The sequence below is a fragment of the Vulpes lagopus genome, chromosome 5, assembly GCF_018345385.1.
Source record: "Vulpes lagopus strain Blue_001 chromosome 5, ASM1834538v1, whole genome shotgun sequence".
NCBI lineage: Eukaryota > Metazoa > Chordata > Mammalia > Carnivora > Canidae > Vulpes > Vulpes lagopus.
The window spans coordinates 7,051,449-7,075,377 of record NC_054828.1 but is presented as its reverse complement, the minus strand read 5'-3'; the positions used below and the strand labels follow the sequence as shown (position 1 = coordinate 7,075,377).

Below are 23,929 nucleotides of genomic sequence, written 5' to 3'. Positions count from 1 at the left end.
TAGTCATATGATTTTATATTCATATCAGCAATGCTTGAGAATCTCAGTGATTCCACTTCTCATCAATGTTTGGAAAGGTCAGTCTTTTTAAGACAGTCTTTATTAGGTATGTAGTGATATCTTACAGTTTTAATTTGCATTTTCTTTCACTAGTGACTAGTAATGTTGAGAGTTTTTTCATGTGCTTATTTACCATCTGTTTATCTTCTGTGGTGAAATATCTGTTTAATTCTTTTGCCCATTTAAAAAATAAGTTGTTTGTTTTCTTACTATTGAGTCTGAGTTCTTTATATATATATTTTTTAAAATTTTTTTTTCTATTCATTTATGATAGTCACAGAGAGAGAGAGAGGCAGAGACACAGGCGGAGGGAGAAGCAGGCTCCACGCACCGGGAGCCCGACGTGGGACTCGATCCCGGGTCTCCAGGATTGCGCCCTGGGCCAAAGGCAGGCACCAAACCGCTGCGCCACCCAGGGATCCCTCTTTATATATTCTAGACAGATCTCTTTATTAGATATATAATTTGCAAGTATTTTCTCCCAAGTCTGTGGCTTGTCTTTCTATTTCTCTTAATAGTATCTTTAGAAAAGAAGAGGTAAATTTTGATGAAGTCAGGACACCTGGGTGGCTCAGCAGTTAGGGGTCTGCCTTTGGCTCAGGGCATGATCCCAGAGTCCCGGGATCGAGTCCTACATTGGGCTTCCTGTATGGAGACTGCTTCTCTTTCCTTGCCTGTGTCTCTGCTTCCCTCTCTGTGTCTCTCATGAATAAATAAATAAAATCTTAAAAAAAAAACTTAAAAATTTTGATGAAGTCCAGCATATCATTTTTTTTCTATGATGGATCATGATTTTGGTGTTATTTCAAGACTTCTTTGCTTAATCCATAGCCTCAAATATTTTCTCCTGTTTTCTTCTAGGAATTTTATAGTTTTAGGTTTTAGATTTAGGTCTATGATTAATTTTGAGTTACTTTTATACATGGTATGAGATGAGAATCAAAGTCTACTTTTTCCTATATAAATACCCAGTTTCTTCAGGACCATTTATTGAAAAGACTTTCCTCCAACGAATTACATTTGCACCTTTGTCTAAAATCAATTGACAGTATGAGGATCTGCTTTTGTCCCATCTCTCTTGACATCAACAATTTCTTTTTTATTTTATTTTATTTTATTTTATTTATTTTATTTATTTATTTATTTTATTTTATTTATTTTATTTTATTTTATTTTTTTATTTATGATAGTCACAGAGAGAGAGAGAGAGAGGCAGAGACACAGGCGGAGGGAGAAGCAGGCTCCATGCACCGGGAGCCTGATGTGGGACTCGATCTCAGGTCTCCAGGATTGCGCCCTGGGCCAAAGGCAGGAGCCAAACCACTGCGCCACCCAGGGATCCCCCAACATCAACAATTTCATATTGTTTTGATTGCTGACCAACTTTGTTTTTTTCAAAATTGTTTGGCTATTTTGGGTTCTTCACATTTCTATATGCACCTTTGATACAGCATATTGGGTTTAAGAACCAAAAAATGCTGTAAGTTTTATTACAATTATGCTGAATTTATAGATCAATTTGAGGATGGAATCCGACCCATGACCATGGTATATCTCTTCACTTATGTAGGTCTTCCTTAATTTCTCTCAGCAGTGTTTTGCAGCATTTAGTGTACAGATCTTGCACACATCTTTTGTCAAGTTTTCCCCTATATATTCTATATTTTTTATGCTATTATAAATGGTATTTTGAAATATTTCAATTCCCAAATATTCATTGCTATTATATATAAATATAAATGAATTTTAAAAGTTTTTTTGAATTAAAAAATTTTTAAACATACTTTATTTTTTAGAGCAGTTTTATGTTCACAGAAAATATAATTTACTTTTATATATTGATCTTGTATCTTTCAACCCTGCTAAACTATAATAGCTTTTTGTTTGATTTCATAGGATTTTAATATACAATCATGTCTGCAAAATAAAGACAGTTTTATTTCCTTTATAATCTGGCTGACTTTTACTTCTCTTTCTCTCTGTCTCTCCTGTTCTCTCTTTTTTAAAAGATTTTATTTATTTATTTATTCTTATTTATTCATGAGAGACACAGAGAGAGAGAGAGTCAGAGACACAGGCAGAGGGAGAAGCAGGCTCCATGCAGGGACCCCGATGCAGGACTCGATCTCAGGACTCCAGGATCATGCCCTGGACTGAAGCCAGGCGCTAAACTGCTGAGCCACCCAGGGATCCCCCTCTTTCTTTTTTTTTTTTTTTTAAGATTTTATTTACTCGAGAAACAGAGAGGCAGAGACACAGACAGAGGGAGAAGTAGGCAGAGGGAGAAGCAGGCTCCATGCGGGAAGCCCAACGTGGGACTCAATCCCTGCTCTCCAGGATCATGCCCTGGGCTGAAGGCTGTGCTAAACTGCTGAGCCACCCAGGCTGCCCTCTCTCTTTCTTTTTATGTTAAGTTTTATAGCTCATTGAAAAGAGTGGTCATCTTTTATAATGGCTGATTATGATCATAAGATTTGAAAAACATTAGTTTAATCAATGAACAACGTTATGATATATTTGCAAGTGAAATGCTTTTGTCTCATTTGCAATTTGCCAGGGCAATTGATGGAAAAAATGTTAAAGCTCTCTTTTGAAATAGACATAAATAATAATATTATTTTTTAAAAAGATTTTATTTATTCATGTGAGACACAGAGAGAGAGGCAGAGACACAGGCAGAGGGATATGCGGTACTCAATCTCAGGACTCCAGGATCACAACCTGAGCCAAAGGCAGACACTCAACCACTGAGCCAACCAATGAGCCACCCAGGTGCCCCCACAAATAGTGTCAAATATATATAGGGGGCCGAATCATTGCAGTAATAGGGCTCTGACTCTAGAAATCTGTTACTTAAAATATAGAATTTGACTTAAGGAAAAATTGGCAAGTGATCATAAGTCAGATTTTCAAATATTAGGTTGGTTATTGGACTAGATTAGGCAGGGTAGGGGAAGTTTGATGTTCTGCTTTATTATTGACATCATTGCCCTTTTCAGGAGTATGGTAGGTTTACTAATGGTGTAAGCGGCTATTACTTTTCTCTTTTGGCTGAGTTCATTGTCTAAAACTTCTAGTATGTTGTGTAGAAATCATGAAGGCTTTCATCATCACACCCTTGCCTTATTCCTGAACTTACAGAGAAAGTATTCAGTATTTTACCACTGAGTATATTGTTAGCACTAAGTTTTTCACTAATGTCCTTCATCAGGTTAAGAATGTTCCCAACTCCTCCTAGTTTGCTAGGAGTTGTTTTTGTTTTTCTGTTTTCTTTTTTTTTCAGAACAGATGTTGATTTTATCAAATGTTTTTCTATGCATCTATTGAGATAATCATATGCTTTTTCTTTTTTATTTTTTTAAAAGATTTATTTATTTATTCATGAGAGGCACAGAGAGAGAGAGAGGCAGAGACATAGAAGAAGCAGGCTTCCCACAGGGAGCCTGATGCAGGGACTCAATCCTGGATCCTGTGAGCTGAAGGGAGATGCTCAATTGCTGAGCCAACCACGTGTTCCTCATATGCTTTTTCTTTTTTAGTTCGTTAACATGGTAAATTATGTTGATTGGCTTTTGAGTGTTGAACCAACCTTGCATTCCTGAGGATAAACTGCTTTGGTATTGTGTATTATCCCTTTTATATATTTTTAGTTTTAAGTTAAGATTTTCTTTTTAGGGATCCCTGGGTGGCGCAGCGGTTTAGCGCCTGCCCTTGGCCCAGGGCGCGATCCTGGAGACCTGGGATCGAATCCCATGTCGGGCTCCCGGTGCATGAGGCCTGCTTCTCCCTCTGCCTGTGTCTCTGCCTCTCTCTCTCTCGCTCTCTGTGTGACTATCATAAATTTAAAAAAAAAGGTTTTCTTTTTAAATATAATTTTTAAATATTTATTTACTTGAGAGAGAGAGTGAGAGGGAGAGTATGAGCACATAGAGGGAGAGGGAGCAGAGAGCCTGACATGAGGCTCAATCCCAGAACTCCAGGATCATGATCTGAGCTGAAAGCAGATGTTTAATTGACTGAGCCACCCAGGTGCCCCTTAAGTTAAGATTTTTTTTCTTTTTTTAAAAAGATTTTTATTTATTTATTCATGAGAGACAGAGAGAGGCAGAGGCACAGGCAGAGGGAGAAGCAGGCTCCCCGCGAGGAGCCGGATGTGGGATTCTATCCCAGGACTCCAGGATCATGACCTGGGCCGAAGGCAGAGGCTCAACCACTGAGCCACCCAGGTGTCCCGGAAGCTATTTATTGATAAATACCTTATTTAACTTGCTTGTTCTTTTTTTAAAAAAAGATTTTATTTATTCATGAGAGACACAGAGAGAGAGAGAGAGAGTCAGAGACACAGGCAGAGGGAGAACTAGTCTCCATGCAGGGAGCCCCATGTGGGACTCAATCCCGGGACTCCAGGATCATGCCCTGAGCCAAAGGCAGGCGCTTACCCACGAGCCATCCAGGCATCCCAAGATTTTCTTAATAATATTTCCCTCTATGTTTATAAGGGACGTTGTCCTATAATTTTCTTGTGTCATCTTTGGTTTTGATATCAGATAATGCTATCCACATACAGTGAGATGGAAAGTATTCTCTCCTCTTTTTCTGGTAGAGTTTGTGTAGAGTTAGTATTATTTATTCCTTAAAAGTTTGGTAGGAAGTGCCTAGCTGGCTCAGTTGGTTAAGTGTCTGTCTGCCTTCAGCTCAGGTCATGATCCCAGGGTTCTGGAATCGAGTCCCATGTCAGGTTCCCTGCTGGGCGGCGAACCTACTTCTCCCTCTCCCTCTGCTTCTCCCCCTGCTTCTCTCTCTCTCTCAAATAAATAAAATCTTAAAAAAAAAGTTTGGTAGAATTCACTAGTGAAGCCCTATAGATCTGGAGTTTTCTTTGTGGGAAACTTTAAATTATTTAAAATTTAATGTCTTTAATAGACATTGTGTTATCAGGTGATGTACTTCTTCTTGCATGAGCTTTGGTATTTTGTATCTTTTAAAGATTTTGTCCAGGGATGCTTGGGTGGCTCAGTGGTTGGGTGTCTGCCTTCACCTCAGGGTGTGATCCCAGGTCCGGGGATTGAGTCCCACATCCAGCTTCTGTGAGGAACTTGCTTCTCCCTCTGCCTGTGTCTCTGCCTCTCTCTGTGTCTCTCATGAATAAATAAATAAATAAATCTTAAAAAAAATAAATATTTTTGTCCATTTCCTCTATGTTGTTGAATTTTTTTTTTTAATTTTTTTTTTTTATTTATTTATGATAGTCACAGAGAGAGAGAGAGGCAGAGACACAGGCAGAGGGAGAAGCAGGCTCCATGCACCGGGAGCCTGATGTGGGATTCGATCCCGGGTCTCCAGGATCGTGCCCTGGGCCAAAGGCAGGCGCTAAACCGCTGCGCCACCCAGGGATCCCTATGTTGTTGAATTTATTGGTATGGTTTATACTATTCCCTTATTACCATTTTGGTACCTATAGATTCTGTGTCATTGCCACCTTCATCATTCTTTTTTTTTTTTTTTTAAGATTTTATTTATTTATTCATGAGAGACAGAGAGAAAGAGAGAGAGGCAGAGACACAGGCAGAGGGAGAAGCAGGCCCCATGCAGGGAGCCCAATGTGGGACTTGACCCCAGGTCCCCAGGATCACACCCTGGGCTGAAGGCAGGTGTCAAACCACCAAGCCACCCAGGTTGCCCACCTTCATCATTCTTGATACTGACCATTTGTATCTTATTTTTTTCTGGTCTCATCTATTGACAGAATTACACATTTCATTGACCTCATAAAACCAGCTTTTGGTTTTACTGATTTTTTCTATTGTTTCTCTGTTTTCTATTTCAATTATTTTCACTTTAATCTTTCTTATTTCAATTCTTGTGGTTATTTGGGCTCTATTTGCTCTTCCATTTCCAGTTCCTTAAAGTGGAAACTAAGGGATTCATTTGGGACATTTGTTATTTTCTAATATAGATATTTTTAGTGCTGTATTTTTTTCTCTATGCACTGTTTTAACTGCATCCCACAGATTTTGATATTTTTTCTTTTTTTTTTCAGTTCAAAATACTTTCTTTTAGACTTTTTAGTTCACTCAAATATTATTTAAATGTGTGTTGTTTAGTTGGGGATTTTCCAGGGGTCTGTCTGTTACTGATTTCTAATTTAATTCCATTGTGGTCAGAGAACATACTTGAAATGATTTTTTTTTAAGTAGTCTCTACACCCACTGTGAGGCTCAGACTCACAACTCTGAGCTCTAGAGTTGAATGCTCTACTGACTGAGCCAGCCAGGTGTCCCCCAGAAATGACTTTAAGCTTTTAAATTTATTGAAGCTTGGTTTATGATTGAGAATATGATATGTCTTGGTAAATATTTCTTGTACATATGAAACTAAGCACTCCTCAGTTTTAAACATCTATATTTCTGTAATTTTTTTTTTACTTAAAAAAAATTGAGAGAGAAAGAGGACATGTGCAAGCTGGGGCAGAGGAGGAGGGAGAGGGAGAGAGTATTTTGAGCATACTCTCTGCTGCGTGTGGAGCCCCACACGGGGCTTGATCTCAAGACCCTGGGATCATGAACTGAGCCAAAGGCAGACACCTAACCAACTGAGCCACCCAGGTGCCCCCATAGTTTTGTAATTATTGTTTAGTTACATGCAGAGTAATTTGAGGACAGTAAAGTCTGTTGTCTTGAATCTGACAATATCTATTTGATGTCTTCACGCCTCTTAAAGGCAGACTCTATATCCTGTTTGCCTTTCTCTCCCCATAGCATCTTTCCTGACCCCAAATGGAAGCTCAGCAGACACTGGTTCAATGGATGGATGACACTCAGAAATAGTTAGGCCAGGTTCTTATTTTTTTTTAATAAATTAATTTTTTATTGGTGTTCAATTTACCAACATACAGAATAACACCCAGTGCTCATCCCGTCAAGTGTCCCCCTCAGTGCCCGTCACCCATTCACCCCCACCCCCCACCCTCCTCCCCTTCCACCATCCCTAGTTCGTTTCCCAGAGTTAGGAGTCTTTATGTTCTGTCTCCCTTTCTGATATTTCCTACTCATTTCTTCTCCCTTCCCTTCTATTCCCTTTCACTGTTATATTCCCCAAATGAATGAGACCATATAATGTTTGTCCTTCTCCGACTGACTTATTTCACTCAGCATAATACCCTCCAGTCCCATCCATGTTGAAGCAAATGGTGGGTATTTGTCGTTTCTAATGGCTGAGTAATATTCCATTGTATACATAAACCACATCTTCTTTATCCATTCATCTTTTGATGGACACCGAGGCTCCTTCCACAGGTTCTTATTTTTGATTCAGAAAATATCCTTGTGCTATGTGACCAGACTGAGTCTCACACACCTTTATGTCTTTGCATCCCTACAGGACTTTGCACGTAACTTGACACACCACAAGTGCTTGGGCATTGTGTTGACATTGAATGGAACTAGAGAGACAGCCACAAAGGTGCTGCCTCAGACTGGTGGGATCTAGGCCATTCTGTGGCACTTGACAAACTGCTCTGGCCACAGTTGGAGAGGCTATCCTGTCATAAAGCCCCCTAAGACATGATGTCACACACAGACACCTCTCTCCTTACAAAAGGGAGGGGCTGTGGTGTTGGCCTCCCAGACTTAGCTGGGCTCCCATGCCCTCCTCAGGCTCTGCCCTAGAGCTTGAAGAGAGGTGAGCAGGACACTGCCTGGACGCTGATATGATCAGAGGGTGCTCTGCAAGTCGCTGAAATCACCAAGATTGGCAGCAAGTGGGCTCAAAGGCTGCCCTCAGTAGAGCACCTGAGCAGGTGAAAATTGGCTTTACAACTCTTAGCTTCCCTTTCCCCATCTTTCCTACCTGGCATCCCCTTCTCCCTCTCTTCCTCTCTCCCTCAGGATCTGTTTACTTTCCTCCTCCAGACTGCCTCTCGGAAAAAGCTGGATAACTTTGCTCACACCAAGGTAGAAATGACTAATGGCCCAGGGAACGGAGGGCAGCCACCTCCCTGAACAGGGATGAAAGGGCCTGGGAGAAGCAGAGGATGGGTGGGTTTGGCGGCAGGGAGTCGAGGGAGTCCCATCTGGGGGTGCCTGTATTCTCTGCTGAGGGTGGGACAGGGGGAGGAGAGGGTGGAAAGCTGAAGGGAGATTCTGAACTTGGCCCTGGAGAGATGAGGGCCCTCCCTTGGGGCACAGAGACTCACAAGGTGGCATCGGGTCCCAATCACATCGGAGACCTTGACTTTACCGTGAGCTTCGCTCATAAGGAGTTCCACACTGCAGGTGAGACTTCAGACAGAGGGTCTTTTGAGGAGGCCACGCATTTCCCTTAGGACTCCCTAAATTGTAAGAGTAAATGATAATGATTAAAAACTACCAATACTCTCAAATATTTTCTGTTGCACAGTGTTTCTGAAATAACTAGCCATGTACATCTGGGGTCATTTTATACCAAATGCTCAGTCAAGTGACACCTGAATCCTATCCCAGACCCCTTTTCCCATCCTGATTCTCTGAGAACTGCCTTTCCAGCTCTGAGGGCATTGAAACCAGCTTTTCTTTGGGACTCTGAGGTCTTGGGAGAAATTTCTGAGCATTTTCCAAGCTAGCCCATTCTGTCCTGAGTTTGGCCCTGGCTGTGACCAGCGGGCCATCCCCCCGGGGAAGAGGGTGGCCCATCGCTTGGCCCATCGCATGGCCCGTACCCCACCAGGTAAAGGAACACAGGATCTCAGGCCTGCTGATGCACTGATGGTTTTTTTTTTAAGATTTTATTTATTTATTTAATTCTTGAGAGATAGAAGGAGAGACAGAGCCAGAGACACAGGCAGAGACAGAGCCAGAGACACAGGCAGAGGGAGAAGCAGGCTCCATGCACCGGGAGCCCGACGTGGGATTCGATCCCGGGTCTCCAGGATCAAGCCCTGGGCCAAAGGCAGGCGCCAAACCGCTGCGCCACCCAGGGATCCCCACTGATGGTTGACCATCTTTTCTTCACAGAGTGAAAATGGTGTTTGGACTGGGCTGCCAGAGAGAGAGGTAAAGTTCAGGTGGGCCCAGTGCCTTGAGTGACCAGGAAAGGGGATGCCCACTTAGGTCTAAAAGGAAAGGAGAATAGAGTTCTCTGTTCCCCTTTCCTTGACTGTTCCAGTTTCTCTGTGACTCAGGGTTGGGGCAGAAGGCCTGGCCCTGGCTGGTGGGCCCTGCCTCTGTGTGTGCGCCTGTGTGTGCATGCACCCTGGGAGCCACTGTCCGACAGTGTCAAGATGCTCTGCTTGTGCCAAGGGGGAGGGGTCCCAGAAGAGGTGGGCGAGTCCTGGGGATACAATTTCTGATCAGGATTGTGGGATCTGTCAGTCCCAGAGTAGGGCTCTTGGAAGACCCCAGGAGAAGAGCTGGTCCAATGCTGACTGCCCAGCCTGGGCCGGGTGCTTGCTTTCTGGCTGGGAAGGCAAGGTGGGGCCAGGGAGACAAGAGCAGAAGAAGAGGAGGAGTGTGTTCAGGCTCTGAGTCTGGCTCTCAGTGGAGGCGGAGGCACAGTGCCTGCCGAGAGCCCTGATCCAGTTAACAGATTTGCGCACCCACAGTGTTGGATCCCCCTGGTGGAGCTAGTCCTGGGGTTTGGAGTGGGAGGGAAGGTGGTCCCCACTCACTAGTGAGGGCATATGGGGCACCCAAGCTCTACCCTCAACTCCACTTTCCTTCCAGGCTCTATAAGCCCCTGTACGTAGTACACGTCTTCATTCTTGCAGGTAAGGGCGCTGGGGAATGCAGGGGCGGCCCGCTGGTTCTGGCCTCAGGGCCGCCCCACTCTCTGGCTGTTTACTGGGGCTCCCAGGGCCTGGCCGTGCTGCTCAGAGTCAAGGCTGCCCTCTGTCTCTTTCTTCCCTTGGTACCTTTGCAGTGAAACAGATTTGAACCCATGTTTGATTCTGAAATCCCCCCTCCCCCTGGAAACCCATGAACCGAAACCCACACAACCTCACGTCCTATAGCAGTGGTCTTCAATGTTTGCCTGCACACCTGTGGAAAAAATCCAACTTCCCTCATACACATTAACACCCAGCTTCTGGGATCCCTGGGTGGCGCAGCGGTTTGGCGCCTGCCTTTGGCCCAGGGCGCGATCCTGGAGACCCGGGATCGAATCCCACGTCGGGCTCCCGGTGCATGGAGTCTGCTTCTCCCTCTGCCTGTGTCTCTGCCTCTCTCTCTCTCTCACACTGTGTGCCTATCATAAATAAATAAAAATTAAAAAAAATTTAACACCCAGCTTCTTTCCAAGTTTACTTTAAAGGGATACAATTTCTGGTATATTGTAAATAAATACTGACATTTTAGAGTAATGGTATCACTCTTAAATGTTTTAATTAGTCTTTCTTCACTCATTGCAGGAGTGGTATACTACTATTTTCAGGGGTCTGTGGGGAAGCCAGCCCCTGACCACGAGATTGCTGGGGAACCTTCCCAGGTAGGCACTGAGGAGGCCTAGAGGCCGGGGTAGCCTCACTGTAGCCTGAGTAGAGGTCACGCTCCTTGGTTGTTAACTGTGTGTGTGTGTGTGTGTGTGTGTGAGAGAGAGAGATTGAGAGAGAGAAAGGGAGGGGGAAATGTGAGGGCTCTGCAGAAATTCACTGGTTTTCTGGTAAGGTGTCCAAACAGAGGCTCCATCCCTCACAGGCTGTCTGTGTAGTCATCCTGGGGCTCTGTGGCAGTGGCGTCCACAAACCAAAAGAAACAGATGATCCCTCATTGATGTGAGTAGCTCTGGAATGTGGTTCAGTGCTCTTATATGGATGACGTGGTGAGCCTGCCTGGGGTCACATACTGTCCTCCATGGCCCAGATCCAAGGACCTAGGGCAGAAGCCCCTGCTCCCAGCCCAGGTCAGAAGAACACAGATGGGTGCCGAGCACCCACCTAGGGCCACATGCCGAAACACGTGCTGTCCACCTGTTAGGTCCTGCAAGCCTCACAGCAGCCCTGCAGCTCGCATCTCATGTAGATGGGAAACAGCCCCCAGGGACACAGTGCCTGGATCCAGGCTGCCAGGGTGACAGGAGAGGACCACATTCCTGATCCCCGGAGGCCTCCTGCTCTCTGCACAATGCGGCTGGGAACAGGGGACTCCCATAGAGACAGGTCGTCTGTGGCCCAGAAACACGGAGTAGATGCGTGACACCTCCTGGCTGACCTTCCAGAGGCTGGAAGCCCCGAGGAAAGCCCTGGGTGCCTTGGATGGAGACCACAGAGTACAACTCTGCTTCCTTTCTTTTTGTTGTTTAAAGTTACTAGTCAAATTTCCATTTAAAAAAAGTTTTATTGTCATCAAAGCTATGCTTCTATGTCATCTGGTGCTTTAAAATTTTAAGACCTGGAACCAAAAAATGGCTGCCTTTGCCCCAGCTCGACCACCGGTGCTTTCCCCAGGGTTGGAATCCTCCCAGCCTCCGACCTTCCCAGCTGGAGCCTTTCATTTTTCCATGTTTCCAATTAGCAAGCTTATCCTGCTTTGTCTTCATTTCTCAGATTTAGACATTAGCCGGTGAGGATTTAGCTCCCAGGACAACTGTACATTCGCTGCCCCTCCAACACACATGTCCACCTCCCTCCAGCCTTCCAGTGTTTTGGGATTGTGACATTTTATTACTTATTTTCTTTAATGATTTTATTTATTTATTCATAAGAGACACACACACACACAGAGAGAGAGAGAGAGAGAGAGGGGCAGAGACACAGGCAGAGGGAGAAGCAGGCTCCATGCAGGGAGCCAGACATGGGACTTGATCCTGGGTCTCTAGGATCACGCCCTAGGCTGAAGGCGGTGCTAAACCACTGAGGCACCAGGGCTGCCCAGATTGTGACATTTTAAATCTGAGTAATGACATTTTCAATTGTTAAAATCTTTTAAATAACATGGTTGCCGTTCTGATTTTTAAAATTCTTTATTTAAATTCAATTTGCCAACCTCTATAGTACAACACCCCTTGCTCATCTCATAAAGTGTCCTCCTTACTGCCTGTCACCCAGTTACCCCATCTCCTCACCCGCCTCCCCTCCCGCAACCCTTTGTTTCCCAGAGTTAGAGAGTCTTCCATGGTTTGCCTTCCTCGGTTCTGCTGATTTTTATATCATTTCGGGTTTTCAGCTCCCCTGTGCTTCCGTGGCCGAGGGCTCTTTTTGGACAGAGGGGTAACTACCACCACAATTAAGAAACAGAGCAGTCCCGCCGTCCCTTCAAAAAATTCCTCTGGACTCTTGTGCAGTTGGCCTTCCCCTCCCCCGCGTCCAGCTGACAGTTTTCCATTCCTATAGTTTTGCTTTGCAAGATTGTCCTGTAAGTGGGGGCACCCTGCGTGTAGTCTGGTCCCTCACTGAACTTGGTGCACCTGAGACATCTCTGGGTGCAGGCGCAGCACCTTGTTTCTCCTCGCTGCTGAACGGGTGTCCTCCATGGGAAGGACTGCAGGTTGTCTGCTCTGCGCCTAGGAGACATTTGGGTGTTTCCAGTTTGGGACAATTACAAATAAAGTCGCTGTAGGGGTGCCTGGGGGGCTCAGTTGGTTAAGTGTCTGACTTTTGATTTCAGCTCCGGTCATGATCTCAGGGGTCTTGGGATCGAGCCCCACACTGGGGAGCAGGGACTCTGGCTTCTCCGTCCCCCCTCCCCCATTCATGTTTTTTTCTCTCTCTCTAAAATAAATAAATAAAATCTTTAAAAAACAAAACCAAACCACTATAGGGGCACCTGAGTGGCACAGTTGGTTAAGCTTCTGCCTTTGGCTCAGGTTTTGATCCTGAGGTCCTGGAGTTGAGCCCCTGCAATTGGCCTCCTTGCTGGGTGGGTGGGTGGGATCCTGCTTCTCCCTCTCCTCCTTTCCCTGCTTGGGCTCTCGTGCTTACTCTCTCTCTCTCTCTCTTTAATAAATACATAAAATCTTTTTTTTTTTTTTAAGATTTTATTTATTCATGAGAGACACAGAGAGAGCAAGAGGCAGAGACACAGGCAGAGGGAGAAGCAGGCCCCATGCAGGGAGCCCGACACAGGACTCCATCCCAGGTCTCCAGGATCACGCCCCTGGCCGAAGGCAGGCGCTAAACCACTGAGCCACCCAGGGATCCCCCATAAAATCTTTTTTTAAAACCCACTATAAATCTTCATTTAGGGCTGACATTTTTTTTTTAATTTTATTTATTTATGATAGTCATACAGAGAGAAAGAGAGAGGCAGAGACACAGGCGGAGGGAGAAGCAGGCTCCATGCGCCGGGAGCCTGATGTGGGATTCGATCCCGGGTCTCCAGGATCGCGCCCTGGGCCAAAGGCAGGCGCCAAACCGCTGCGCCACCCAGGGATCCCCAGGGCTGACATTTTTAAACTGAGAATAGTATTCCACGCTGAGTCACGTACCGTGGTTACTCTTCTTGGCGTGTCATTTTGTTTTTGCCTCTTTTTTCTATTCGCTTTCTCTCTACGTACAATTAATATACCCAGGCTCTCTGCCAAAAATATCAATCCCCTTGCAGTAGATTTACACAAATTAGGTGTTTAATGGATTGATGGTTTTCACAGAGCGTATCTCACGGGCGGCCCTCCCACTGTTCCCATAGGGACAGGATGCTCAGCTGCCCTGGGACCTCCCTTTCTCGGCAATCTGGGGAGCCCCTGTCACTCCTTTATTTTGATGGAATGCAACCGCCAGGGGAACCTCTGCTTCCTGAGGGGTAGTCTTCAGATATTACATGTCTGCCATGGTCTTAATTCATATGTGACTACGAGTTTGGGTAGGTATAGAATTCTAGACTAGAAATATTTTTTCTCATAGGATTTGAAGATCCAACTTCCTTGTCTTCTGGCTTCAAAGACTTTCAAAAAGAAGTCTGACGAAAGTTGAATTCCTAAAACAGGCTTTTTTTCTTTGTATTTAGAAGTTTTTGGGTTCCTTGTCCTGAGGGTTCTGAAATGTATTGATGACAAAACTCGGGATAGATCTCCCTCATCCATTGTCCTGGACACTTGGTGATTCCTTCTCTTCTGGAAACTCACATCCCTCATCTTTGGGAAATGGTCTTGATAAAAAAGGGACATATTTATCTGGTATCTCTCCCTGCCACTTCAATCTGCTGTCTCTGTTTCCTCTCAGAAAGCTCTAGGAGTTTGCAGTGGGAGCTCCTGATCTCTTCTCTGTTCTTTCTCGGGAAAATTTTTTTTTCGACTTTACCTTCTACATTTTGATTGGATTTTTCCCTCCCAGTATTCTATCATATTTTTGTTTTTAAAAACTGGAGGCTTTTTAAACATTTCTGTTATTTATTTATTTATGATTCTATTTATTTATTTGACACAGAGCACAAGCAGGGGGGGATCAGCAGGCAGAGGGAGAGAGAGAAGCAGGCTCCCCACTGAACAGAGAGCCTGACCTGGGACTCGATTCCAGGACCCTGGGATCATGATCTGAGCCAAAGGCAGATGTTTAACCCACTGAGTCACCCAGGCGCCCTGAACATCTCCGTTTTAGAGTCTAATTCTTGTTTCATGAATGCTAAGTTTTAACTTTCTAAAGACATCAGTTATTTACTTGAACTTTTTTTTTCTTCAAACTACTGGTAATTTTTAGGTATCTGTGTATGTAGGCACTGACTGTGGATTAGTGTGTAGCTGAGGTGACCCTGAGAGGTCACCTCAGCCTTCCCTCCATCCTTTCTCTCCTCGTCATGCAGCTCGTAGGGGAGTCCTTGAGGCCAGTGTGGGGGCCGATGGATAAGTGCTACCCCGTGACCACTCAGGTGGGTAAGGGCTGGGGGCCCCCTGGATGTGGGGCATTGGCCTGGGCACCCTGGGTGGGTACAGAGAGGAGGTGCAGCAGGGAAGGACCCCCAGCTGCTCACAGCTGTGAATCACTCTCCTGTTTGCTTCTGCAGAGACGCAGAGTCAAGAGCGAGAAGAAGCCAGCCTCTGAGGTGAGTGAGGCTTGCCCCGGCCGAGGCTCGCTTGTCAGCACTCCATGAGATGGGGAGACACCCCAGCTCATGGCGGGGGCGTCCCAGGAAACTGGCAACCCGCTGAGAAGGGAAGGACTCCCTTGGGAAGACACAACTACACACCGCAGGCCAGAGAACAAGGCAGGAGGGGGAGGGCCCTTCTGCCCATATCCCACCCTCCTGATCCCCCTGCAGGCTGTGCCCCCCAAGGCGAAGGGAGGACTGAATGGTGCTGCCCCTGAGGGGGAGACTGACATCTTGTCTCAGCGTGAGGGGGAAGCAGCCGGCCCTGGGCCCGCTGGGAAGGAGGTGGCTGAGGAGGAAGAGGTGGCAGGGGTCCCAGGCTGGGAGGTAAGGAGGCGGGTGGGCCAGCTGGAATGTTCCCGGCACCGTCCTACTGAGAAGCCCAGGAGCACTGCAGGATGGAGGTCATGGGAAGGAGGGCAGAGCTGGGGGGATGGGGCACCCAAGACCCCTGGGCCAAACTGCCATCCCAGTGGGGCAAGGGGCCCTACAGAGCCCAGAGGCAGCAGCCATGGTGTGAGCCAAGAGTGGGTCTGAACCCTGCCTCCCCCGACTTCCAGTGAAGCGAGGCCTCAGTTTCCCTGTCTGTGTAACATGGGGCCTATCTTCTCCCACCATTGTGCCCTGTCTTTCTTCCCAGGAAAACACCCAGGTCCGCAAGGAGACTGCAGTATACGCCTCTGGTAAGACCGCCGGCCCCACAGCCCTGCAGCAGGCCCACCTCCCTCCCTAACCTGGGGACACAGCAACAGCACAGACACTGGCTCCTCTCAGGCCCCTGACCCTGGGGTGGGGCGGAGGAAGCCCTGGCAGCCAGATGCCTGTCCCCCCTGAACATCTTCCTGGTTGGCAGGAACTTGAGGCCTCCCCCCTTGGGCTGGAGGAACAGCGTCAGAGGGAGCCCTGGCCCTGGGGAAAGGTCCCTCCCCAGCAGGGGACCCACAGGGCATGCCTGTTTGTGCTCGTAGAGGCCTCTGAGATGGAGAGTAAGGAGGGAAGGCCTGGGGGCTGGGTCCCCCAGCTCCTGAGGAAGCTCTGGTTGGACTGGTTCCCAGCCCCTGACATCCCGAAGACTCAGAACCACGAATGACCAAGCACCCAATAAATGCAGACTTGCTGCTTCTGCAGGCCCTGCTACTTCCTTTCTGGGGCTTCATCAAAACCCAGTGAGGCCCCATCCACACTCCCTGCCACACCTGCTACTCTGGAGAGGCCCTCTGACTCGGAGCCAAGGGACAGAGCAAGTTCCCTGAACGTGGGGGAGCTCCACGTCAGGAGTGCATTTAGAAGGTGCTGGTGGGACGTCTGTCAGGGATGCTGTTGGGTACAGGGTGGAGGGGTGTCCTCTGGAAAGAGAGGCCTGGCTGAGTGGGGTGCCTCTAACCGAATGTCTCTGGTCCCCAGGCTGTTCTCTAAATGCACCAGGGGGTCTGCCCAAGACTGGGCTAAGCGGCACACCTAGAAACCATCAGGTGCTGCCCAGGGGCCCAGTCCAGAGGCAGCTAATTGTGGGGGTGGGCACAGGGGGACAGCAGTCCTGTTCTCGGCCGGGGCTCCAGGCTAATGGGGTCACAGCCCCAGAAGTCAGAGCAGGATGACAGGACCCAGCAGCCCAGGGCAGGGAGGGACTGGCCCAGGGTCACACAGTATCCCAGCAGGGCAAGGATGAAAGCCAGGGTGGCCTCCCCCTCCTCTGGCCATTCCACGGGCCCAAGGTTGACCCATCCCTGGGGCATGCCTGTGGCCCACAGGTCCCACTGCCGACCGCTGGCCAAGTCTCCTGAGAACCCAGCTTGACCCAGACACTTGGACTGTGCTCTTGGGTGGAGCCCAGATGAGTGTCATCCTCCTCCAGCCTGGCTGTAAACGGCAGCTCTGGGGCAGGCGCCTGGACACAGGCATCCCTGGGGGCTGGGGAAGGGGGTCTCACCCGGTTTTGAGTGACTGAAAGGCTTAGGGAGGCGGCCCCTGGATGGCCAAAGGCTTCCCAGGGAAAGCTGGGGCACCTGGGGACTGTGCCCCGGGTGTTAACCTGGAACATCCCTCATGGCTGTCCCGGAGTCCCCCACCTTTGGGGGTGTCATAGACGAATGGGATAGAGGAGTTGGTGCCGGCCGAGCTGCTGGCCTGTGGGGTGGGGTGGGTGGTGTTGGACCTGAGATGTGGGTGTCCAGGCTGAGCGGGGTCCTCTCAGCCCCACTAGGGCCCAGCTGAGGGCTCTCAGCAGCTTGTTCTAGATTTTCCCACCATGAACCAGGACCTAAATATAGACATGGTCACTAACCAAGTAGCCAGTATTGGGGCTCTGTGGGCAACTAGGGGGTGAGCTTCCATCTTCTGACCCTCGGCAGACCTCATCTGTCCAAGATAGGGATGGAGCAGGCTGGGGTCAGGGCTGGGTCTGGGGAGGCCGCTACGGCCCCCCTTCGCCACCGGCGGCTGGTCAGAGGGCCCTGAGGGACTTGGAAGCCGGGATGGAGCCACCAAACTGGTTTATTGTACCTCGGGCCCCTGCTGAGGAGCTGGGGGGGTGGTTCCTGCCCCTAGCGAGGCTCCACACAGAGCTGGAAGGGGGCTGGAACCTTCAGGAAGGTGAAGACCCCGTGGTCGCTGGGTTGGGGCTGCCCAGCAGGCACTGAAAAGCTGAAGCGCTGCAGGAGGCAGGTGAAGAAGAGGAAGAGCTCCATGCGGGCCAGGGGCTCCCCGAGGCAGACGCGGCGGCCTGCGGGTGGGGAAGGAGCGCCCAGTAAGCCCGGCGCCAGGCCCCAGCCTCCAAGACTCCCTCCGGAGGGGTCGGCGAGCCGGGCACCCGCGCACCTGCAGAGAAGGGCATGAAGGCCTCCTGCTTGACGAAGTGGCCCTGGGCGTCCAGGAAGTGCTCAGGGTAGAAGCGGAAGGGCTTCTTCCAGACCTTCTCGTCCTTTAGCACTGACGACAGGTTGGTGATGAGTGTCGTCCCCTGGCAGGAGATGCCTGGCGTGGGTGGGGTCTGGGCCACGGGATGCCCGGGCCCCTGCCACCAAACATGCATGGGCACACACTCTGCCTGGCGCACTCCTGGACCCTTTGAATAACCCCTTGGCCCCAGAAGCTTCTCGGCACCCTCTCTGTCCCCATGGCAGGGCTAAGGGACTCCCCACCCGCAGGCGCCCACACGGCCACCCGTCCCTGTGCACAGGCTCCTCCAGCATGCTGTGGCACATTTCAGCCTGTCTTCCCCAGCGGCCTGTCAGCTCTAAAGGGACAAGGGGCGGGGCTGGCCCAGCCTCTGCTCTCCTCCCCGTCCCCCCAGCTGCCCCCCACCCCCAGCATCAGGCTGTGACCACGGCAGAGGGAGGCCTGCAGACCTACCTTGGGGATGAGGAAGCCCTGCACTTCAGTGTCTCGGGACGTCATGTGGGGCACACCGAGTGGGACGATGTCCCCAAAACGCTGCACCTCATGGATCACGGCCACGGTGAAGGGCATACGGGTCTGGTCTCCCATCTCTGGTAACTGCTCCCGCCCTATCACCTCATCTATCTCCTGCTGGACACGTCCTGGACACACAAGCATCCCCACAGTGATCAGAACCCAGGGGTCTGGACTCCGACGTCTGATGCCTGTGGAGGCAGCTCTTACCTCTGAGCCACGTCCCAGCCTCCACTCGGAGCTTCTGGGGGCCAAACCAAGCTCAAGGGACCCCAGGCTGTCCATCCTCTCCCTCCCCCATCCCATCCCACCCCCAGGCTGGGCTCACGCTGCACGTCCGGGTGCAGGATCATGAGCAGTAGGGCCCAGGTCAGCGTGATTGAGGTGGACACCATCCCAGCGATGAACAGGTCAGAGGTCACCATGCACAGGTTCTCCTCATTGAAGCTGGTCTTGGGGTTCCCTTTGGCCTAGGCCATGTGAGAGGGTGAGCTCTGGGGCAGAGGGAGAGAGCCCCCAGATGGCCTCCCGCCCTGCACCCACTGGGTGATACACGGCCCCACCTTCGTGGGCCTTGGTTCTTGGGGCCCTCATCCTGCAACCATTGTCCCGGACACCTCACTTTTTCTATCTCATCCACGAAGGCGTCGATCAGGTGTCGGGGTGGCTGGGTGGGGTCCCGGGTCTTCCTGTGCTCCTGGATCATTTCATTTGTCAGGGTTATGAAGGCCTTCTGCGCTGAGAAGACCTTGCTGGCCAGTCCCGGGATGTGCAGGAGCACGGGGATGGAGTTCAGGGCCTGCGGGGCGCAGATTGGGCCCTGCCTGTGCTCAGGGGCTCGCCGCGACCAGTCTGGTCCCCGCCGCCTCCAGGGTGTCCCCCCCCCCCCCCCCCCCGTTGACCCGGTTCCGCCCTAAGTCCGCCTCGATCCTCTTTCCTGGCCCCGGGGACCCCTGAAGGATCAATCTCGCCTCTAGATCTCGGGGGCTCTGGCGGCTTCCGATGGAGGCGCAGGTGCCCCACCGCCCCGCCCGCGACCCCCCAGCCCGCGCACGCGCTCCTCCCTGGGGCTCCCCGCCGCGCACCTCACGCAGGAAGCCGGAGTCCTGCTTCAGCGCCTGCTGGCTGAGCTCCAGCAGCTGGAGCAGCCGCGGGTCGTCGTACTCGAAGCGGCGCCCGTAGGTGAGCGACGAGATCACGTTGCTCACCGCCTTGTTCAGCAGCGCGGCGGGGCCGAAGGGGCGTCCTGCGGGCGCAGCGGGCGGGTCCGCGCTCGCCTCCCCCCCGCCCCCCCCCGCGCATCCCCGCGCCCCGGGGCCTGCGCCGCGCCGCTCACCCGCCTGCTCGGCGAAGGCCGCGCAGAGGCACGAGGCCTCCTCGGTCACCCACTGCTCCAGGGACTTCCTGCCCAGGCCGAAGTTGCGCAGGGTGGACAGCGAGAAGCGCCGCTGCTCGCGCCACGCGCGCCCGTAGCGCGCCAGGAACAACCCTGGGGGCGGGCGAGGGGCGGACCGTGGGCGGGGCTCCGCGGCGGGGCGGGGCCTCGGGGGCTCCCCCCCCCCCCCCCCCGACTAAATCGCGCCCACTCTGAACCCTTCCCGCGGGGGACAGGTCTCTGCCCGCGTTGCTCGCCGGCGCTTCTCGGCTCGCCCCACCGACTGGGTCCTCATTCCCGCCCGCCCCAGGACCTCTCCCGCTCCCACGGGCCCTGGGCCCGCCCTCATCCTGCCGCCACCCACCCGGCACCGGCGCCCACTCCTTCCTCCACCTGCCGCCCCTCCGAGGTTGCTGCCTCTTCCCTGCCGTGCGCGCCACCATCCTGCCCCGCGTGGCCCCGCGGGGCTTGTCGCTGCTGGCCCATCCCCGCCAGGCCCGGGGCTGCGCCCCTCCGCCGCTTGCCTTGGGATTCTGGCCCGAAACCCAGGTGGTCATAGATCGGCATAGGTGGGCGGTCGGCAGTGTCCTCGCTGCGGTGCACCAGGGCCTCGCGCACGGCCTCCAGGCCGTTGAGCACGACCACCGGCGTCCAGGCCAGCTCCAGGCTGAACACGTTTCCGAAGCGGCCCTGCAGCTGCAGGCCACGGGTGGAGGGTGGGGGTCAAGTTCGGTCCCCACCAGGCTGCAGGCCCCCAGTCTCGGGGTGCTAGCCTTGGGGCACCCCTGGGGCCAGCAGCTCTCTGGTGCAAGGGCCAGATCTGGCCCCCTGACCCCGGGGTCACACTCTCTAGGGAGGAGGGGCTGCTGCTGGATCAGACCTCTTCTTAGCTCTGACTTTGCAAAGGTCGCCAAAATTGTCAGTGGGCCATGTTAGGATCCCATTCTACAAGTGAAGAAACTGAGGCTCAAGAACCCACAGCGGCTAGAGTTGTACCTGTCATTGTACCTATGTTAGCCCCGGTTTCCTGACTGAGATGGGGTTCCCCCGTCCAGAATTCCTTCCCCTATTCTCACAACTTTTCCTCCTGAAGGAACCAGAAGGGACCCAGGTCACATAATTTAAGGGCTGCCCAACTAGCTCTCAAATCCACCGCCAAGGCCACACTCCACTCCAGGCCTTGGTTCTCTCTGACCTTTGATTGGAAAATCCAATTGGTCCTGCAGGCCCTGGACATCATCTTCCCATCTCCTTGTGCAGCCTGAAGCTCCACCTGCCACCCACTGTCTGCTGCTAGGGGGTCCCCAGGTCTCTGCTGCCCCCCACCTTCCTTACCTGGCTGAAGTAGCAGATTGGTTCCTGGAAGTCCATCTGCAGCAGGTTGCCCACCATGGGCACTGGCAAGGGGCCCGGGGGGTAGCGTGTGGCCCAGCGCCTGCGCCGGTGCATCAGGTCTACCAGGAGCAGGAAGATGGCCACGGCTACGGCCAGGGGCCCCAGCGTGTCCCCGGTCAGCAGCCCCATAGCTGTCTCAGTGCCCACTGGGCTCGTGGGGCACGCCGGTGTCCCTCACCACACCAGGGACCTGGGGCCGGCCAGCCAGGGTGCTCTCCCCGCACTGTCCGCTCAACCGGCCTGGCCTCACTTTCTAAAGGGAGCTGAGACCGGCCTTTGCCCTGAGTCAATATGTCAGGGCGACAGTGCTGCCAGAGGGTGCGGGGGGGTGGGGGTCAGGTGCAGGGGAGTTCAGGTGCAGGGGTGACCACAGGAGTCCTGTGCCCACTGCACTCAGGTGTTTACCCACAGTAGTGGGGTCAGGGGCGGGGAGAGGCTCACCTTCAGCCCGACGCTGCAGCTCTGCGACAGGCCCCAGGGAGAATCCCGGGGTCCCTGGACTTGATCCTGCCACCACCCGTCATGTTAGGCTCATGCCCCACAACATGGTCACAGCCTTGTCTCCGGGGACGCGTTCTCGCCTTCTCACGTTACCTGCCTCCTCCTGTGCGGTTTTACCTCCAAGTTTGTTATTAGCACTTGCCCAGTGCCGTGGGGATGTCACAGCATCAGAGGGACTGTGGGGGGGTGACGTTCTCAGCGTTGTCTCACTTCACACGAGTTCACACTCATGGAACCACGCAACCACAAAGCGCTCACACATTTACCGACACGACCCACAGGACTGACACACGATCACGGGCACGCACGTACACACCCACACTCTGGGAGCCAGCGCCAAGGTCCCTGGTCCCCAGGGGCTGCCCGGAGGCTGCCTGCGGTGGTGGCAAGCGGCTTCCTTGGGGCTGGCATGGCCCGGTGAGTGTGCGTTGGGGGGCGGGGGGGCAGCGGGGCTGTTTTCAGGGCTCCCCGGTCACCCAGATGGGCCAGTTCAATGCCCCGGAGCTCCTTCCCAGATTCGCTCCCAACTGGTCCTCGGACCTCCTGGTGTCACCCGTGATGCCCCTCCTTCGTGCCTGCCCACTTGCCTGACTCGGGGACCCGCGGCTGGGCTGCTGCCCACTTAGGTGGAGGGTGGCCTGGAGAGGACATGTGCCCCAGGCCTCTGCGGGGTGCGCCTGCCTCCTCCTCCTCCTGCCCTCAAATGTCAGCTGCTCAGACCCATTCTGGAAGACGAGGGGACGAGGGGCGACGAAGCGGGACACAATTTCTTTACACCCTCGCAGGCGTGCCCCAAGGAGCACAGGGACAGGCTTCTCAGGCTGCCCCCCCCACCCCCGGGCCACCCCCTCTCCCCCCCTGCCAGTGCCCCTGGCCCAGCCCCGTCCCTTCCACCCAACTCTGCGGTCCTTTGCAGGGAAGATGCGGCCTCTGTGCCCCCCACACCAGTGCCCGCGGCCCCCACACCCTTCCTCCTGCTCAGCCCTGCTGCCCCTCCAAGTCCGGGGGTGACCTCGCCCCGCCAGGCCCCGCTCCTTCCTCAACAACCAAAGGGGTGGGAATTGAGGCTGAAGCGCTAAATGAGTGAGGCCAAAACTCCCTCCAATGAGGTAGAACCCAGAGGGTGGGGAGAAGGTCTTCCCTGGGGGTCAAGCCCCGCACCCACCCCAGGGGTGCAGCCCACTCTCATCCTGGAAGCAGCTGGAGTATTCTCTCCCCCCGCTGATGCAGGGCCTGGAGGAGGCACCCCCCCCCCCGCCCTGAATCTCCCCCTTCTCCCTCCCTCCCCCACAGTAAGAGGACAAGGTAAGGGGACCAGGATCTTCCCGGTGCCTCCTCATACTCCAGATTCAGAGGTGGCAACTGGGGGTGTGGCCACGGGCTTTCACCAGTTTGCAGCCGCGGGTCTGTGGAAGCGGCTCCCCTAGGGCTGCCCAGAGCCCCACTCTCCCAAGCAGAAGGCCCACCTCCAGGCCCGGCCGGGCCTTGCCTGCACCTTGCCTGCACCTTGCCTGCACCTTGCCTGCACCTTGCCTGCACCTTGCCTCGGCCATGCACCTGGTGGCCTTGGGCTCTTCCTGCCAGCGCTGGAGGTGCCACATGCTGGGCACTGGGCTAAGGACTGCCACACAGTGGGAAGATCATGGGGACCCTGCTCCGGGTGCTCAGGACCCAGGGGAGGCATGGGAAGGGGGGACAGGGCCCCAGGCTGGAGCAGGACCTGCTGCACTCCAAGGTGACCTGGCAGCGGGACCAAAGCGCCACTGCAGGCTCCTGCGCGGCAGGTGCGTGGCAGCGGGGCGGCTCTGGGGGCTGCCAGCCCATGGTGCTGGCACCGAGGGCGGGAGGCCCCGTGTCCTGTCGCCTGCTGGCCTTGGACAAATGGCCCTTATCTGCTGGTGGTTTTGGTTGCCTTCCCCAGTCACCCCCATGGGGTCAGGGAGGGCAGTGCCTCCCCGGGGCCCAGGATGCGGCAGCCATAGGGCAAACAAGCCGTCACGAGGCCTGTGGATTTTTGCCATCATTGTGCAATTGCAGCTTCAAGGTCCCCGACATGCCGCGATGGGTCTCAGGTCGTGCCAGGAGGTCGAAGTCCCAGGGCAGCACTAGGGTCCATTACAAAATTTGTGCTGTTTGGATGTAAACGTCTCTAAGGGCCAGCGCGTAAATTACTGGGGTTTATTAGAGACACACCGGG

General features: G+C 52.4%; 1 protein-coding gene across 2 annotated transcripts; it reads right to left on the bottom strand.

The window, feature by feature from the left end:
* Positions 1-17,525: 17,525 nt before the first annotated feature.
* Positions 17,526-21,489, bottom strand: LOC121490798 (cytochrome P450 2D15). Of its 2 annotated transcripts, none has more exons than XM_041754814.1 (9): positions 21,172-21,489; positions 20,361-20,532; positions 19,798-19,950; positions 19,547-19,707; positions 19,084-19,260; positions 18,790-18,931; positions 18,402-18,652; positions 17,868-18,009; positions 17,526-17,772 (listed from the first exon to the last, which is right to left on the bottom strand). In XM_041754814.1, exons 1-9 carry the CDS (start codon positions 21,358-21,360, stop codon positions 17,594-17,596), a joined length of 1,566 nt encoding a protein of 521 aa, XP_041610748.1. In that variant the 5' UTR covers positions 21,361-21,489; the 3' UTR covers positions 17,526-17,593. The 2 variants fall into 2 exon arrangements, with proteins under 2 accessions (XP_041610748.1, XP_041610747.1); XM_041754813.1 differs by having other exon boundaries at positions 18,402-18,589; positions 21,172-21,487.
* Positions 21,490-23,929: the final 2,440 nt, after the last annotated feature.

Excerpts from the sequence above, each read along its gene's own strand:
- LOC121490798 (XM_041754814.1), bottom strand. The coding sequence starts at position 21,360 with ATGGGGCTGCTGACCGGGGACACGCTGGGGCCCCTGGCCGTAGCCGTG. Across the intron at positions 19,261-19,546 it reads ACTCCGGCTTCCTGCGTGAG|GCCCTGAACTCCATCCCCGT; the intron begins GTGCGCGGCGGG and ends TGCGCCCCGCAG. Across the intron at positions 18,932-19,083 it reads TCGTGGATGAGATAGAAAAA|GCCAAAGGGAACCCCAAGAC; the intron begins GTGAGGTGTCCG and ends CACATGGCCTAG.